The sequence below is a fragment of the Pithys albifrons genome, chromosome 18 (assembly GCF_047495875.1).
Source record: "Pithys albifrons albifrons isolate INPA30051 chromosome 18, PitAlb_v1, whole genome shotgun sequence".
NCBI classification, from domain to species: Eukaryota; Metazoa; Chordata; class Aves; order Passeriformes; family Thamnophilidae; genus Pithys; species Pithys albifrons.
This window is the reverse complement of record NC_092475.1, coordinates 1,005,841-1,023,845: the sequence shown is the minus strand read 5'-3', so window position 1 is coordinate 1,023,845 and position 18,005 is coordinate 1,005,841. Positions and strand designations below refer to the sequence as shown.

General features: G+C 63.0%; 2 protein-coding genes across 5 annotated transcripts; one reads left to right on the top strand and one right to left on the bottom strand.

The window, feature by feature from the left end:
* Positions 1-1,011: 1,011 nt before the first annotated feature.
* LOC139680368 (E3 ubiquitin-protein ligase RNF182-like) lies at positions 1,012-3,150 on the top strand. The gene is made up of 2 exons (XM_071572912.1): positions 1,012-1,216; positions 1,641-3,150. Exon 2 carries the CDS (start codon positions 1,672-1,674, stop codon positions 2,395-2,397), a length of 726 nt encoding a protein of 241 aa, XP_071429013.1. The 5' UTR covers positions 1,012-1,216; positions 1,641-1,671; the 3' UTR covers positions 2,398-3,150.
* A 3,292-nt stretch (positions 3,151-6,442) lies between these two features.
* Positions 6,443-16,659, bottom strand: ZNF335 (zinc finger protein 335). 4 transcript variants are annotated; one of them, XM_071572930.1, is made up of 28 exons: positions 16,579-16,659; positions 16,015-16,246; positions 15,419-15,692; positions 14,977-15,054; positions 13,751-14,080; positions 13,474-13,605; positions 13,240-13,398; positions 12,867-13,125; positions 12,596-12,773; positions 12,404-12,516; positions 12,207-12,225; positions 11,900-12,016; positions 11,738-11,814; positions 11,497-11,657; positions 11,160-11,389; positions 10,978-11,086; positions 10,803-10,897; positions 10,405-10,688; positions 10,153-10,291; positions 9,693-10,082; positions 9,462-9,604; positions 9,008-9,141; positions 8,434-8,537; positions 8,268-8,345; positions 8,027-8,110; positions 7,792-7,857; positions 7,536-7,617; positions 6,443-7,188 (listed from the first exon to the last, which is right to left on the bottom strand). In XM_071572930.1, exons 2-28 carry the CDS (start codon positions 16,213-16,215, stop codon positions 7,070-7,072), a joined length of 4,155 nt encoding a protein of 1,384 aa, XP_071429031.1. In that variant the 5' UTR covers positions 16,216-16,246; positions 16,579-16,659; the 3' UTR covers positions 6,443-7,069. The 4 variants fall into 4 exon arrangements, with proteins under 4 accessions (XP_071429031.1, XP_071429033.1, XP_071429032.1 ...); XM_071572932.1 differs by having other exon boundaries at positions 10,978-11,059; XM_071572931.1 differs by having other exon boundaries at positions 12,882-13,125.
* Positions 16,660-18,005: the final 1,346 nt, after the last annotated feature.

The following is an 18,005-nucleotide window of genomic DNA, read 5'->3' as shown; positions in this document are numbered from 1 at the left end:
AAGGAGATCTTTGATGTCCTTTAAGGACACTTGGGGCAGCTGGGAATGGTGACTGCAGAAGTGGCAGTTTATGAAGCCTTTTTTCTCTTTTATTCATTGTTTGAGCCAAGACTGGCTGTTTGAGAGGCACAGGTGAGCAGAGATGTGCTAATGCTGGGAGTGTCCCCACCCCTGGGTCAGTCAGTCCACACAGAGCCCTTTGCTGCTCCCTCAAGTGAGGGTCAGTTACCTGGTTAGGTGTCCAATGGCCGTGGTCTCACAGGCGGTATGACATCAGTGGCTCAGTGGCATTGCTGCTTCCAGAATGTCTCCTTTATCCAGAGCAAGAGACGGTCAAAGGGGTGTGTCAAGCTGACAGTGGATGTCAAGGACAGGTGACAGGGACTGGGTCAAGCTGTCCGAGGGTCTGTGGTGGAGGGGGCAGCTGAGGGGGGCAGCTGGGACTGATGGGGGGTACAGACAGGGCTGGGGTGAATGAGGCACACCAGGAGCTGGACCCCTGACATAAAAAGCCCTTTCAGACTGTGCCAAACGTGGATGATTTGAACTGAAGGGCCCTCACTAATGCTGCCCCCGTGGTGAGCAGTGCTGCTGCTCCTCTCCTGCCTGGCTGAAGGGAGGAAGGTGGGGGGGGGAGTCCCTGGGTGTTGCTGCCCCCCCGGGGCTGCTGGAAACCTCCAGTAAGGGCAGTGGGTATGGCCGGGCTGGGGTGGGATGTGCCAGGGGCTCGGCCGTGCCCAGCCTGAACCTGCCAAGCGCTGCGTCCCCCGAGTGCCCACGACTCGACTCCCAGGGCGTGCCAGACCCCCGGGGCCGCTGCCGCAGTGCCCGGGCCGGGAAGGAGCATCCTCAGGGCTGCCCGCAAAGGGGGGGCGGCGGCGTGCAGGGACCTGCACCGATCCCGCACCAAACCCCGCACCGACCCCTGCATAAACCCCTGCGTGGTCCTCCCGCAGCCCAGTTCTGCCCGAGGGGGCCCCGTCCGAGCCCGCCCCGTTCCCCGCTCTTCGCTCCCCGTTACCGAGCCAACGCCGCGGCGCTGCCGGCGGCCCCTGCGCCGCGCTCGCCCCCGCAGCGCTGCGGGCAGCGCCCCGCGCCTCCCCCATGGGGCTGCCGGGCCCGAGCCCGCCGCCGCGGAGCCCACCGGCACCAGCGAGCCCGCCGGGGCCGGGCACCCACCCGCCGCCGAGTCCCCTCCGGGAGCCGCGGAGCGCAGGTACGGGCGGGGATGCGGTGCGGGCCGGGAGCGCCGGCGGGAGGTGCGGACCGAGCGCTGCTCGTCCTGGAGAGGGAAAGGAGGGTCGGGGGTAGGGAGGTCCCCGCCGCCGGCAGAGCCGATGTCCGGAGCCGTCCCGACCACGGGGCCCCGGGGAACCGGCACGCACCGTGAGGGCCAAAGATGCGCCCCCCAACGCTGGCGCCCTCCCCCGGGAGCGATGTCCTCCCCAGAAAAGGGGACCAGAATGAGGGCGAGTGCCGCGCCCGTGTCACCGACCGAGTGTTGGAGTTCGGGCCGGGGAGGGCCCTGCTCCCCCGGCCCTGCGGCGCCACCGGGGGACACTGACCATGGGAGCCCACCCGTGAGAGGCAGCGGGCCCAGGACCTGCCCCCCAGCCCTGCCTGACCGCATCTTCCCGCAGCCCGGGCAGCCTCCTGCGCCCCTCTGGGAGGATGGCCCAGCCGGGCAGCGAGCCAGGGTCCCCGCCGGTGGCACCGGCGCCCCCCGAGCTGGAGTGCCAGATCTGCTACAGCCGCTTCGACGTCCGCGCCCGAAGGCCCAAACTGCTCCGCTGTGGCCATCGCGTCTGTGCCCGCTGCCTGCGCAGAATGGTGTCTCCGGGGGATGCATCAAGCCCCCAGCTCCGCTGCCCCTTCTGCCGCCAGCACAGCCCGGTGCCCGGCGGGGATGTGCAGCAGCTGCAGGATGACAGCGAGGCACTGGCACTGCTGACGGGTCGTGAACTGGTCAAGAAAGGGGGTGCCCCCCGATCCCCCGAGGTCCTCCTTTGCCCTGGCGTGTTGGAGCCCACATCTAGCCCTGACTGCCTGGTTGTCACCATTCTGGAGGTACCAGAGGACGTGGCCCCGCCAGAGAGCCTGGGCAGGCTGGAGGTGGTGCGACTGTACCACTCCACCAGCCTGGGTGCGCTGCCGTGCCATGGCCCCGGGCAGAAGTGCCACTCCTGGGGGTGGCGAGCTGTCCCTCGCTTCATCCTGGGTGTCCTCTGTCTCCTTTACTTCAGCTCCCTGCCCTTCGGCATCTACCTCCTGCTCATTGAGCACCACAGCCTGGGCATCATCCTGGTCAGCCTCGTGCCCTCCACCCTCCTCCTCTGCATTGTCTACAGCCTCTGCCAGTGCCTGTGTCTGGAGGTCTTTGGGTTCCCCCATTCCTGAACCTGCACAACCATCCCCTGCACCTGTGCCAGGGAGGATTTGAGTTCCTTGGAGTGTTGTCCCTTGGGGCACAGGTGTTCCCTGACCCCACAACATACTCTGCCTGGACCACGGGGAAAGTTCAGCGCCTGGTGCCTTCCCATGCAGAACAGCACTGGAATTTCCGCGTGGAGCCCTCAGCAGAGTGGCTGCAGGAGCTCGTCACAGTCTACAAACAGTTGGGCTGGACCCTCAGCTCTTCGTCCTCCTCCTGCACAGCAGACAAAGGGCAGGAGCAGGGCTGAGAGCAGAGCAGCAGCCCGGAGATTAATCGCGGCTGAAGAAGGGAGTGCTGGGCGCTGAGCGCCGCGGCCGGAGGGGCCCCGGCAGGAGAGGGACGGGCAGAGCCCGGGGGCTCCTGCGGCCGGACGGGCCCCAGCACAGCTCCGTGTCCATAGTGTAAATAGTTCTGTCCGTGGCGCCCACGCTCCTGGCGGGGCTGCTCCCATTGCATCTGTGTTTTTTTCCCATGTGTGAGTCCCGTGTTTGGCGACACTGTGTCCCAGGGAGGGGAAGAGGAGAGGAGTTTCTTTGGTGTGTAAAGATGTCTTTGCAGCTGTTTTGTAGTCGTTGTGGTTTTTATGCAGAGCCTCTGGGCTTTATTTAACCTTCTTGGGTTTTACTTTGCAAGGATTAATTTAACACCACTAACCATTCTATTACTTTTATCAAGAAGAGCAAAGTCCAGTTTTGATCTCTGCCGTGGACCTGCCCTGTTCCCCAGAGGCTCCTTGTAGCACCACGGGCAGTGAGTGACATTCTCCACATCCCTGTCGGCACACCTGCATCCCTACCAGCATCCCCACTGACACCCCATGTCCCTGCCAGCACCCCCACCAGCGTCCCCATCGCAGACAGGCAGCACCAGAAGGCCCAAGACAAAGTCACATTTATTTACCACTCCCTCCCTGCCCACCCTCCAGGTCCCATGGCTGTCTGTCCTGACATGCCCTTGGGGACAGGACAACTCCTCCAGTCCTACACCTGCTCCAGCACCACTGGCACCCCCGGCAGGCATCCATCCTTGCTGGGGGCAGATGCCAGCATCGCCTCCACACTCCAGATCTTGGTTTTCTGGGGCTGCTTGCCCTGCCCAGGGTCTGGCCCTTCCTCAGGGCTGCCCCTGGACCCATCCTGCAGAGGGCTGGAACTGGGAATGGGTGTGGCAGGCGGTGGGACCCCCTCACCCTCGCTGTCCTCACCGTCCGAGGCGCCGCGTGTGGCCCAGCCTGCCTTGTTCTCCTTCTTGAGGCGCCGGCGGGCGTTGGCAAACCAGGTGGAGACCTGGGTGAGGCTCATCCGGCTGACTACGGCCAGCATCACCTTCTCCCCCTTGCTGGGGTAGGGGTTCCTGGGGTGCCGTGCCAACCAGGCCTTCAGTGCCCCAGTGCTCTCCCGTGCTGCCGCTGCCTTTGCCCGACCCGGCTCCACAGGCAGCCCCAGCGGCACCTCATAGGGTGGTGAGACCTGGAGGGGCAGAGGGGTGTCAGGGTGGGATGGGATGGGGGGGCATCACAGCCAGAGGAGAGACTGAGGGATGTAGGGGCTTCCACACCCCTTTGTGTGTGGTAGGGAGCAGAATTGTGTCCTTCCTGTCCTCATCCTTTCCCATGCACACCCCGAAGTGCTGGGGTGCAGGAGGGAAGGGTGGGGGTGCAGGGCAATGCTGGGGAGCCACAGAGGACACAGAATAGCAGGTCCCAAGCCCTCACCCCACCCACCCCACACAGCCCCATCCCGGTTCTGGGAGGGTTCCATGCCCTGGCCCCCTGGATCTGCAGTGTGGTACTTACCAAGGGTGTCAGGAGGCTCACACGGGGTGGCAGGAGGCTGTACCCTGCCAGCAGGGGGTAAGGGCAGGGGTAGGGGCAGGGCAGTAGGGCTTGAGGGGGTCCCTGCAGGGTCCCCCAAGGCCCCCCGCAGCTCCCCAGCTCTTGCCCTGGGCTCCTCTTGCCCCGAGGTGCTGCCATGCTGCAGGAGAGGAGCCGGGGAGCTGCTCCCGGGTGCTTTATACCTGCTGGGGTCTGCAGTGACTGACAGCTGATTAGGGGGTATTAGGACCCATGAGAGCAGCAGCAGGATCTGGGGCACCCAATACCCCTCCCCCAGCTACTGTTGGGCAGGGACTGGCAGGGACTGTCCTCCTCCCCTGCCTGGCACCAGCCAGCACCCTGTGCCCCCTATGGCCCCCAGCTCTGCACAGCCTGCACAGCCTCCATGGATTGGGTGCAGTGGCACCCAGGGGCTGGGGCATGGGGCCCACAGGAGCTCCACAGCCACCCCCAGGCACAAGGACACAGCATATCTCGGGCTTTACTGCAGTGACAGGAGCATCAGTCCTGTCCATGACACCAACCCCGACCTGGTCCTGGGGCTGGGGTTGGCAGAGCCCACCACACTGTGCAGGGCTGGGTTGGAGGGCCAACAGCTGTTGAAATCATGCCTGGTGGGAGAACAACACCCCGTGCTGCCCCACTCCGCTCCTCCTCTGGCTTGGCCAGGTCCTCACCCAAGCCCCAGCACTGCCATACCTGCCGCTGGATCCCCAGCAGCAGAGCAGTGAAGAGGAGGGGTCCTGCAGCCCCAGAAGAGTTGGGGATCCTGTGGCTGGTGCAGTGGGGGCACTGGGTGGGCAGGGCAGTGTTGGGCAGCTGTGTGAGGGGCCCCGAGAGCCCATGACCCCCCGGGCCGCTCGCTCCTGCCGCTGCAACCCCCGCTAAGACTGGGATTATCCCACAGGTTGTATCCGTCATTAAATACCGACTAATAACGCTCTCAGGATATTAAATATGTAACAAACCCGCTTAGCGCTGGCCAGGACGGGAAGGCGAAGGTCACCGGTGCTAATGAGCCTGGCTGCATCCCTGGCTCCCTGCAGGCCCTGGGGACAACAGAAGGTCCCAGGGCTGAGGTGCCAGCACTGAGGGGTCCCAAGCCCCCGCAGAGCCCCATGGCCAGAGACCCAGCAGCACCTGGAGCTCCCAGTGAGCAGCAGTGGAATCTCTGGTCCCATCCACCCCACTGTGTCTGGTCTTGTGCTCTGCGTAGCCCCATGTGTGGAAGCCACAGGGCAGCTGGAACACCAGTGCTGCTGGCTGGGACGGACCTGCCCTGGCCACGGCCCTGCAGTGGCCCCATAACCTTGTCCCCACAAGACTCCTCCAGCCCTAATCAGTGCCACAGATCCACTTGATTAGATAATGGGGCTGTAATCTAGGAAAGCGCCTGTGGATTGCTGCGACTGCACCCTGACCCTGCACAGCACAGCTGGAGAGGGCCATGGCCAGCCAACAGCACAGCTGGACACTGACCAAGCCATAGCCAGGCAGGCACAGCCACGCACCAGCACCACTGGGTAGGGACAGGGCTGGTGTGAAGGCAGAGGAACAGTCACAGCCAGGATGGAGCCACAGCCAGGACTGCTGAGCCGAGGCAGGTGTGGGACTACACACACCTCACTGCCATGGGGGTCAAGGGGAACAGCCCACTGCCCCACGAGAACAGGGAGAGCCCATCAGAGTGCTCAGGGATGGCACTGCCCTGTCCTGGAGCTGTGGGGCTTGGGCCTCACAGAGGCTCTCACAGAGGCTGGGTGACTCCCAGCCTTTTCCCCCTCCATGGATAATCAGTTTAATGCAGGAGCAGAGAACTAAACTCCGCGATTAGCTGTTATAATCACATGTAAATACGCCCAGACAAGCCGCTCAGGAGGGCGGTGCGGGGCTCGGGACAGAGTTACACGGGATTTAGGCTGTTTACCACTCGATTAATTTCATGACTCCAGCCCCAGGGCTGTCCCAGCTGCCCGGCTCCCTTCCCCGTGAGTTCAAGGTCACTCAGGCGGGAGGCAGCCGATAGCCCAGCGTGTCTGCCGGCAGTGATGGGTGCAGCAAGTGCTGGGCTCTGGGACTCCCACAGCCCCAGCCCCAGAGGCCACACTGAGGAGCCTGGGTTGTCCCACCCCTACTGGCTGGAACCCGGAGCCCCAGGCAGGCACACACACAGGTCTCCATCCCTTTTTATTCATAAGCATAGTCAAAGCTTGAGAATGTCACAGCTGAACCCTCCCACAACCACTGATGGACCAACACCAGAGTCCATCCCTCTTCAAAAGAAAAATAGAGCATCTTCCACCTCTGCCTCCTTGTTTCTCCAGTCCAGAGCCCTGCTGCTGCCTGCCTGCAGGCCAGAGACACCATGGGAGGGCTGGCTGCTGGCACACCAGGACCACAGGCCCCATGGCTGCGGGGAGCAAGTGGCTGTGGCTGCACACACCTTGCCTCTCGCATTGCCCCACACACTGTGCTCAGCCCCACGGCTCTCCCAGGACCCCGTGGGCCAGGCAGACATCGATGCATGGCTGCACAGACAGTCCAGGAAAAGGGATTCCAGACCACCAAGTGCAACAGTCAAAGAGACCATCCACACAAAGGCTGCCCCTGTGGCTGTTGAGCAGTCTCTGGGGGATGCACAGGGCCGAGCAGCAACATGTCCACGTTCGTGTCTGTGCCACTCTGGCTCGGGCATGGCCCTTCCATCCCTGATGCAATAAGGCAACTGCTGGCTGGGTGGCTGCCCCGCTGTGGCTGCCCCGCCGTGGCCCTGCCCAGCCGGTGTCCAGCCCCGCCCGGTGCTAGTCCGACAGAGTGATGACGTCGAAGTTGATGCCCAGCTGCAGCTGATGGATCTGCTCGGCCGCTGCCTCAGTGCTGAAGACGCCCTGGGCCTGGGCCATCGCCGCGTCTGCCACTGCTGCAGGGAGGGCAGGGAGGTCAGTGCTGCCAGGCGGGGCCATCCCCGCCACGTTCCCCTCTGCTCCCAGTGAAGGGGCACAAGGGCACCTTGCTCACGCGGGGCTCACGCTCTGTGAACGGAGCCCAGCTCTGGTTAACTGTTCCAGAACTGACAGGCTGGAATGAGCAAAGATCTGCCCTCAGACACCATGGCTGACCACAAACTGCAATCCAGCCTGCCCTTCCCAGCTCTCCCGCCCAAGTGTGCTGCAAGGCTTCCTGTCAATCCCCACCATCACTGCCAGCAGCACTGGCACCCCAGGCTCTGAGAGCACTGGCTGAGCTGGCCCAGGGCCCTGCTCCTACCTGAGACAGCCGAGTGTGCCGCTGCTTCCAGCTGTGCCTGGGTGACGAGCTGCTGCTCAGGTGACACAGGCATGTACTGGATCTGCAGAGGGGAGAACAGGGGAGCCCTGAGGGGAGGGCCCCTCCTGGAGCCACTCTGGCCAGTCACTGCATCCACACACCAGCCTTGGAGCACCCTCTGTTTCACATCACCCTCTCCAGGCAGGCTCAGGGACCACCCCACAGCAGCCCCTCCCGCACCTGCCTGGCCCCATACCTGTGACTCCGGGAGGAACTGGCCACCCTGCTCATACTGGATGTGGGTGATCTGACCGTCCTGTACCTGGGGACACACAAGTGAGGCTGTGTTAGGGACTGCTGCTGTCCAGGACCCCAGCAAAGCTGCGACCTGAGCTGAGGAAGTTGGAGGACACCCAAGGTGGCTCAGCCCCACCTATGGCAGCCCACGAGCCCCACCCACCGTGTGAAGAGAGAGGACAGCCTAAGCTCACCTGGATGTGATGTCCCTCTGGGACAACAACATATTCCTGGGGAAGCAAGTGTGGGACACCTTCCTGGGCAATAATGTACTGAACCTGCAAACATAGGAATTCAGACCCAGGAAAGACCACCACTGCCCACCAACCCCCACCACCAAAGGGCTAGAGCTGTCTGTCTCCTGTGCCTGTGTTCACCACCCCACTGCCCCCAGCTCTCCCAGCTCCCACTGGGCAGTCTCCTGTATCCCCTCACCTGGTTGTCAGCGGTCACTAAGTGCTGTACTGTCTGTCCATCAGCAGTTGTGATCTCCTGGATGTAAGCTGCCTCCTCCTGCAAGGTCAGGAAGTGCCCTGTGTGCTCAGCAGGGCTGGGCCACAGCGCTGGGGGAGGGAGGTTGAGGCCGAGGGACCCAACTCACCTGGCTGGTGACACTCTGCTCCTGTGCAACAAGGATGTGCTCCTGCCCCAGAGCCTGCTGCAGCTGCTCAGGAGCCAGCACGGCCTGGCCAGCCTGCAGAGCCGCTGCAATGCAGAGAGAGCTGGTGGGGACAGCAGTGGGGACACCGCTGGGGCCACTGATGGCCCTGCTCCCTCAGAGGCCACTGCCTGGCATTCACCCTGGTGAGGAGCGTGGGGCAATCTCTTGGCTCTGCTCACACAAGGTCAGAGCTACATCAAACCCTCTCAACAGCAGAGATCACTGTGAGAAGAACACACCCTCCACATCAGACCCTGAACTCTGTTTCCAGCGTGAGCTGCTCCTGCATGCACTGATTTACCAGGACCTGCTTGGAGGGAATATGGGACCCCTTGTTCTGCAAAGCTCCCCAACCCCTGGTCTCTGTTCCCACCAGCAATCCCAACTACAGCAGGATCCTCCTGGCCTCAACCCCAACTCAGCCCGGCCTGGCCCATGGGCTGGGTGAATACTGCACAGGGCTCCAGCTGCAGGACATCTGCAGATCAGCCCTGGTCACAGGGACACATCTTACTGTGCAGGGTGGCCAGGGTGTCCTCATCACTGTTCAGGATGATGGTCTGCTGGGCAGCAGCAGGCCCTGACCTCTTCCCCTCTGAGCTGTGCAAACGCTGCATGTGGAACTTGAGGTGCCCGTTACGGTTGAACCTACAGGAGGAGCAGAGTAAGGTGGGGTTTGCCACAGGACCCTGTGCTCTCTGCAGAGATCCAGGCCACAGGCACCACAAGCACATCCTAGAACACAGCCCATCTCAGCTTCCAGCATGTTCTCATCAGTGACCAAACCTCCCCATGCAGAGCTTCCTTGGAGATGAAGCCGAGTCCACCTGCATGCAGCAGGAATTGTTCCCAGGGGCAGAGTCCTCTCTAACAAGGCTGGGGCAATGATCTCTGCCAAGATCCTGTCTCTCTGTGGCAAAGCATTGTGGGATCTCCCAAAGTAGGAACAGCCCTTCTGCATCACTCACCTCTGCCCACAGAAGTGGCAGGCGAAGGGCTTCTCGTTGGTGTGGGTCAGCATGTGCCTGCGCAGGTCCTTCTTGTTCTTGGAGGCAAAACTGCAGTGGGGGCACTTGTGTGGCCGGAGACTGGCGTGCTGGACCATGTGGCTCTGGGGCAGGAGGACAAGAGCCAGGTCAGAAACTCCCTGTTTTTCCAAACCCCTGGTTCTCGGGGCTGCTATATGCCAGGGAACCTACCCGGACCTCCGGCCAGAGCGTGGCAGTGAAGGTACAGTCAGGACACTTGAAGGTGCTGGGCCCAATATGGGCTCTCTTGTGACTTTCCATCTCTGCTCTCCCTGTGAACATGGCTGTGCAAATCTTGCATGAAAACTTTTTGGCTGTGGAAATCTTGCATGAGAGCTTCTTGGCTGTGGAAACCTTGCATGAGAGCTTCTTGGCCACACCTTGGAGAGCAGGCCACTTGACCTTTGGGGATGAGACTTCCTGCCCCTCGGAGGCTGGGGATAAAGATGAGTCCTTCTGGAGCTGCCTGGTGACACACTGCACCAGGGGCCACTTGACACCGGCGGGCTGTGCCTCCTGGCCCTCCGCAGGCGAGGGAAAGGCACCATCCCCGCTGAGGGACTGTGAGAGAAACACCAGTCACACCTGCTCACACTGCTGCCTGGGACGGGGAGAAGGCTCAGCTCCTTACCTCCACAGTCTGCACCTGGCTCCTCGGGACACTGGATGACATGATGTAGTGATTACTGTGATCCTTCAGAGCCTCCTCTGTCACCACAGCTCCGCTCACCACAACTGCATGGGAGGTCTCCACAGAGCTCTCCTCCTCACTGCCAGAGAGGACAGAGTCAGTGAGGACCTGCCTCCTCCTCCTCACCACTCAAAGCCTCCTCACTGGAGAGCAGAAGAGCCTCCCTCTCCCTGCTCCTCCCCTACAGCAGACCTGTACAGCGTTCCAGGGGCCTGGATTTCCTCACTGATGGGTGCAATGATGCTGTACTCCGCTGTCCCACCGAAGGGGATGGTGATCTGCTGCAGCTCTGAGCTACCCAGGCTTTCCTCCCCGTAAGCCTCCTGCACCAGTGCCTGCCCAGGCTCTGCCATGTGCAGCATCACCAACTTCTGCTGCTGCTGCTCCTTGGAGTCCACCTCTGCCCCCTCCTCCTGTGCTGGCAGCTCACAGGGCTCCAGCGTCTCTCCTGGATCATCTGGCTTCACGACTGCCACCTGCATGAGACAGCAGCTCAGCTGAGGGGTGCAAGGCTCTGCAAGCCACCCCTGCAGTGGAACAGGGCTGGGAAACCTCCCTCTGCCACCGCTATGCAGGCCTGGCATGCTCACCTGCAGTGAGCCTGTGGCCAGCTCTCGCTGGGCACTCATGTTCAGCAGGAGATCCAGGGCCGTCTGTGTGGCCAGCTCTGCTGATCCAGCCACATCTGGGGGTCAGATGGGGAGGGTCAGGTAGGCATTTGCCCACCTCCACCACATCCCACCCCATTCCTGGGAGCTCACTCACCTTGTTCATAGATGATGGTGGCCCCTTCCAGGGAACCCTGTGAGAGGACAGGGGGCTCTGCTCCTGCCACGGCCTGGACCGCCTGGCGGGTGGTGGGGCCAAGAGGCACCTGCATGAGAGGGAGAGCTGACAGCATGGCAGGCAGCGAGCCTGGGAGGAGCCGGGCTGGGCACGGCACTCACCGGTGGGCTGGCCTCCGGCTCAGCTGGCGCCTGCACCTGGCTGTGCTGCTGCTTCAGCTCCTCGATCTGCTGCAGGGTGAAGAAGGGGCGGCGGCGGCAGGGCGGCTCCTCGGGGTGCCTCTGCGCCCACTCCTCGAAGGAGTCGGCGTGGCGGCACTGCACGTGCAGGCGCAGGTTCTTCTTGTGCTTGGTGGTGAAGTGACAGAACTCGCAAGCAAATGGCTTTCCTCCTGCAGGGCCCGGGATGACAGTCAGGCCCTCGGGATGGAGGGGAGAACAGGCAGGCTCTAACCTTCTCCGGGAGAAGGGAGGGTGCAGGACCTCAGGTTCCTCTCACCTGTGTGCTTGATTGCCATGTGTGAGACCAGGAAGTCCTCCCGGAAGGTGGAATACTTGCAGACATTGCACTTATAGGGCTTGTCATTCATATGTGACAGCTGGTGGTTCAGCAGGACCTTCTTGTCCTCACACACATAGTCACAGAACTCACACTTGAACCTGCCAGGACAAAGCCACCCATCACAGGTGCTGAAGGGGAGCAGGACACAGGCTCTGCCCAGGCTGCCCCGGGCTCGTACCTGCGGTTGGCGATGGCCTGGATGTGTGTCAGCAGGTGCATCTTGAAGGTGTAGCGCTTCTTGAAGGACTTCCCACACTGTGGTGAGACAAAGCGAAGCAGTGTTCACCCCCTGCCCAACCCCACCTGCACCCAGCCCCTCCCCAGGCTGTGCCCCCCTCACCTTGTCACACATGTGAGGTTTCTCTGTGCTGTGTGTCTTCATGTGCTGCGTAAGCCTCTTCTGCATGGGGTAGACACGGTTGCAGACGGGGCATGGGAAGGAGTTCAGCTTTGGTGGCTGGATGGAGAGCGTGAAAATGAGCTCACCTGGACTGATTCACCAGTTTCCTTACCCTCTCCCCCTGCAGGACCTAGGCTGCCTTTCCCAGAAACAATGCCCTCAACGAGGCACCGAGAACTTGTGAAAGACCCAGATGTGCCTCTTCCCATTAACAGTGCTGAGAGACAAACAGAGTACCCAAACTCACCGGATCAGCTCTCTTCTTCCTGAAATAGAAAAAAGAAAAGCCCCTTGTGTGAGCTATACCCCAAGTCTGAGCTACCCAGACACCAAAACCCCCTGATTTGGAAAGGAGGTCATGGGAAGGGGCAGCCATGGCTGCTCTCCCAGAGTAGGAGGAACAGTGTCGGTGCTGTTCAGACCCCAGGACTGCGCTTCCCTCACCTGTCCCGGCTGTGCACCGTGGAGTGCCGGATGACATCCTTCTTGTACACGCTGGTGTAACTGCACTCCTCACACTTGTAGGGCTTGATGCCCACGTGGTTGAACATGTGCTCCTGTGAGAAGCAAAGCAGGGCCATGAGACCTGGGGCTGCCGGGCACTCCTGAGTTCGGGGCAGGGCAGACAGAGCTCACCTTGAGGGAGGACCAGCGCCGGGAGCGGTAGCTGCACTGGAGACACTTGAAGAGCTGCGGGTCGTTGGCCTCGTGCGAGTCGACGTGGAAGCGCAGATCGTCGTGCGTGAGGAACCGCGAGCCGCAGATCCGGCACAGGTAGGGCCGCATCAGGGGCTTGGCAGACTTGTAGTAGTACCTGCAGGAACAGGAGCAGGATTCAGAGCTGCAGTGGCCAACGGGCTGGACCGGCCCTGGGCAGAGGCCAGAGGGCCCAGCACACCCCCCTCACCTGCGCCCCATGTACTTGCGGTATTTCTTGCCCAGGAAGCGGCGGGAGGGCCGCCCGCGCCGCCGGGGGACGACGTCTGTGTCCTCAGCACCCGTGTTGGAGGAAGGGTCCTTGTTCTCGGAGTCAGACTGGCTGATGCTCGGTTCCACCAGGCTCTCCCCCACCCCATTCTCCAGGCCAGAGGAACTGGCTGCTTCCGAGTTCTGCAGCTCAAGGCTCGGTGTGCTTTGGGATGTCACCAGGGGCTCCACCTCCCCTCCTGCTCCACAGAGCACAGCACAGCTCTGTCACACCCCCGCTGTGGGATCTGGGAGCTGGGGTACCAGTCCCTGCTCCAGTCCCACATGGGGATGCTGCCTCCTGTCCCTCTCACCTTCTGGTCCATCCTGAGGCATGTCCTCCAGACGAGGGCGCTTGCGGGGTCTCCCCGGGTGCCGACGCAGCCTCTCCTCGCTGGACGTGGGGACGGTGCGGCCGTACTTGGGCTGTCGTCCCCTGGGCTCATCCTCAGCTGGGTTGTAGTCACTGTCCTCTGCAGGCAAGTGCCCCAAAATGTCAGGCTGGGAAGAGACTAAACTACATAAGATGTGGGGAGAGCAAGTCCTACCTTCAGGGTCATCAATAGCACCAGCATCCATGATATCATCATCTTCTTCTTCTGGGGCTTCGTCCTCCTCTGTCCCTGGAGCAGCTCCCCTCTTTCGTGGTCGTCCCCTCTTCAAAGCCAGAGCTGAACCCACTGCCACACAGAACAGGTCAAAAGCTCTTTACCAGACTGTGTGCTGTAATAACCCTTTATGCTCCAACTCCTCCCTTGTTTCTTCTCCAGACAGAGCAGAGCCTGTCAGCAGTGAGGTAAATCTCCCTCAGCCCTTGGCACACACCTGGCTGGAAGTGACGCTCTTTCATGTGGTTAATCAGCGTTTTCTTGGACACACTTTTGTACTGACACATCTTGCACTTGAACTGCTGCACCACCACCACCTCCATCATCTCTTCAAGGGTCTCCATGTCTGGCTGGTCCAGCTCCTCCCCACCATCTGCTTCTTGAGGCTGGTCTGGCTGTGCAGTCAGGTCCACCACTTGCAGCTGTTTAGAAGGGTCTGAAGGGCCAGGCTGGTCAAGGCATGTGGAGGTGGGTCCGTCAGCAACAGCTTCTATCATCAAACTATTGGCCAGAGCAGACGTGGCCATCTGGGACACCATGGGAGCACCTGAAACACCAAAGCCCACTCAGCCAAGGGGCAGACCCTCACCTGCACTCAAAAGGCTGCACCCACACTGGGGGTACAGGGCTGAACACGAGCTCAGGAACAGACACTGTTATGAGTTCACCCAGGTGGGCCTAGATTTGGGCTCTGAAGTTTAGATTAGGCCAAAGCTGTCAGCTGACTTGAGCTGGGCTGAGCTAACAGCTGACCTCTTCTAGCCAGTAACTTTGTATTCCATACCACATTATGACATCATCTCCAGGGAAGTAGGAACCAGTGTGGGAGTGGTTAAGGCAGTCGCTTCTCAGCCTCCTCTTGGGAAGACACATGATGCTGCCCCAGGGGGGATGGAGAGGACCAGGCCCACCACTGGCTCACAGGGTACCTCAGGAAAGTAAATTGTGTTGTTCTGGGTCTCTCCTTTCTGCTTGAGTTTGTCTCCCTGGGGAATAAGCTTCTTCTTAAGTAATGTGTAGTTAGGACAGTAAAGTTTGTGTGTTCGTTAAGAAGTGAGGAATTTGTTGTGTGTTGCAGACTTGTGTGAGTGTATATTTGTACTCTCTTCTAATTGTCTCTTCCTTTCTGTAAAAATATATGTAGTTTTAGTATAAACGTGGTTTGAAGTGTTTTTTTCTTCCCCCTCTCTTTTCCTCCCTTTCCCTGGTGTTAGGAGGGAGGCTTTTCTCTCTGTGCTTGGGGGGGTTGGCAGTTGCTTATCTCAAACCAAGACAGACACCCAGCAGGACTGTGGTAGAGGTGCTGTGACTGATCCAGCTGGGACACTCCCTCCAGGCCCCACTCCAGTGGCACAGGCTCAGAGGCAGAGCCAGGCCCCACTCCAGTGGCACAGGCTCAGAGGCAGAGCCAGCCCCCACAGACAGCCCAGGGCGCTCCCTCACCATCATCAGGGCCTTGCAGGATGAGGTACTGGGTGGTCTCTGCCCCTCCATCCTCTGCGCTGGTGACAGCGATGCAGCCTGGCAGGGGGAGCAGAGCAGAGTGGTGACTGCCAGGCCGGGGCTGCACTGGGGCAACCCCAGCTCAGACACAGGGGAAGGTGGGAGGAGGGTCTGGCCCCAGGGATGGAGCCTGCCTGGGCTGAGGGAGCAGCTGGACAGAGGGAAGGCTGTCCAGTAACACAAGCTCCTTGTCAAACCCTCCAGCCACTGCAGCAAGGCAAGAAGAGAAAACCCTGCTGACCTCTTGGACTGGATAATTTTAGCTGTTTTTTCCAAACCTAATGATTCCATGTCCATATTTCCTCCCACCTCCTGAGTTCTGGCACAACAGCAGCTCCCTCCCAGACCCCCAGGCCATTTCCCTGTGGGATCACACACTCACTCTGGATGATGTCAGGCCCGATTGTGGACTCAATGATTTTGTCAATGGCAGAGCCCAGGTCTGAGGATGTGGATGCAGTGGAGTCTGACACCGCTGTGGCTCCATCAGTCACAACACTGGAGTGGACCAGGACTTGTGGGGACTCTGACACCATGATGGACTGGCTCACAGTGGAGACACTGGAGACCAAGGTGGACTGGGCGATGGAGGATGAGTCTGGCAGGTAAATCCGGGGAATGGCATCTGTACTGGAGCTACTCTCTGAGACCTCTTCCTGGCAGAAAAAAATAAAAGGAGTCTGGCTCAGCTCAGCTGAGACACCTTTACCAGACCAAACCCTTGGGGCAGCCAACATATGCAAACAACCCTGTGCATCAATGCAGAACTGCCAGGAAAGGCACCAGAGAGAATCCTTTGGTGCTTACGAGGACCTGGCCCTCCAGGGCTGCCCTTACTACCAAGGGGAGTTCTGCTCCTCACACCGGTGAGCACACACCGGGCCAGAGCTCAGTCTGCCAGAAACGTCCAACGAAGCCCCCAGTCCCCGGGAGCGCGGCTGCCCTCCCTGCCGCCCCACGGTCCCCACCGGCGCCTACCAAGGAGATGGCGCTGCTGTCGGAGCTCTGCCCCACAACGGAGTCATCGGCTCGGGAGCGGCGCCCGCGCCCCGCGGCGGCATCGCTGCTGTCCGCCGACACGGCCTCGGAGCTCCCAACGCCCAGCCCGCTCTCGGTGGGCTCCTCCCGCGCCGCCTGCGGGGCCGCGTCGCTGCTGCTCTCCACCGCATTCTCCTCCATGCCCGCCCTGCCGGGGCCCGCTACGCTCGACCTGCGGGGGCACCGCCGCCGTCAGGGCCTCCGCCGCCCGCCGCCCGCTCCCCCCGGCCCGGGCGGCCGCAGCCGCGGGGGATCCCGGCCGGGCGAGCCCATTGCCGGGGGGTCCCGGCGCCCTCCCGGTGGTCCCGGTGCCGCCCGGTGCCCCCGGGCCCGGCATGCCCCGCCCGGGCCTCGGCCGCCATCTTGCCGCGGGGTCCCCCCCGCCGCCTCCGCGCGCGCGCACACGGCGGGGCGGCCCCGGTGCCGCCGGGGCGGGGGAGCCGCGGCCGCGCCGGGGAGAGGCGGCCCCGCCGCCGCCGCCCGCCCGCCGGCCCGCGCCCTCACCCGGCCCGCCGCGGCCCCGCCGCGCCCCCGCCGGACCCGGCACCACGGCGGCCGCCATGGCCCCCGCCCTCGCGCCGCGCAGCGATTCGGCCGCGCGGGCCCCCGCGCCGGGACTACTTACCGCCGCCCGGCCCCCGCCCCGCCCGCCGCGCTCGTCGCCGCGGGGACGCGCTCCTCGTCCCGGCCGCCGCCACCATCGGCTCCCGTGGGCGAGCAGCGCCTCCCGCCAGAGCGGGGAGGCCTCGGCGCCCCGCCGGGGACTACTTTTCCCGCGGAGGGCTCTCGGCGGTGCTGCGATCCTGCGTCATGGCGTCAGGAAGCGGCGCCCGGGCCCTGAGCGTCGGCGTCGCGCCGGGTTGCGCTGGTCACGTGGCGGGAACGCGGAAGTGGCGGCGGCGGCTCCGGGCCGGGACCGGCGCTCGGTGCGCCCGCCCCGCTCCCTCCTGGCCCGGCCCGGCCCTGCCCGGGCTCCCAGCGGGGTTCTGCGGTCTTGACCGGCCCCGCCCCAACCGGGATCTGCACCGCGGGCGGGCCGTGCAGTCCCGGCGCTCCGGTTCCCGTTTCCGTAGCCCGCGGCGGGCGCAGAGACCGGCGCGCCTCGTGGGCCGGCGCCACCCATTCCCGCAGCGACCGGGGCCTCGCCGCGGGGCCTCGCCGCGTTGTGCCTGCTGAGCGCGCTGTCCGTGGTTCCCGGCGCGGGAGCGGCCCCGGCGCTCGGTTGGCTCCGTCCTGCCAGAGTTGCCTCTTTCGATGGCAGTTCCGCAGCTGGACAGCGGCCCAACCTCCTGCTGGGCTCCGGCTCGCCCCGTTGTGCCCCCGCGGTGGTTCCCCCTGCCCAGATGGCAGCGGACGCGCAGCTGCCGGCAGTGCCTCCGGTGCCCGTGCTCGGGGGGCTGCCCTGGGCTGGTCTGGGACTGCTCTGGGGCTGCCCTGGACTGGCCGGGGGCTTCTGCTTTGCCCGCACCTCCTGCTGCCACAGCGTTCCCGCAGGGCTGCGCTCGGAGCCCGCAGCGGCCCCGGCTCCCCCAGCGCTGCTGTCCCGGACGCTCCAGCCGGGCCGAGCCGAGCCGTGCATGGCCTGGGCTGGGCCTGTGCGCGGGGCCCTGCTCCGTGCTGGTGTCTTTGACATGTTTAACCAACATGTTTCTCGTGCTGTAGCGCTCCGCTGAGCACGGCTCTGTCCCGGTGTTTTCCTGGGAGAAACTCAGCCGTGCTGTGCCTGTGCCCTGCTGGGGCTGAGCCTGCTGCGGGGCGCCCGCGGGAGGGACACGGGGGGCGCCCGCGGGAGGGACACGGGGGGCGCCCGCGGGAGGGACACGGGGGGTGCCCACCGCAGGGACACGGGGGGTGCCCGCGGGAGGGACACGGGGGGTGCCCGCGGGAGGGACACGGGGGGCGCCCGCGGGAGGGACACGGGGGGTGCCCGC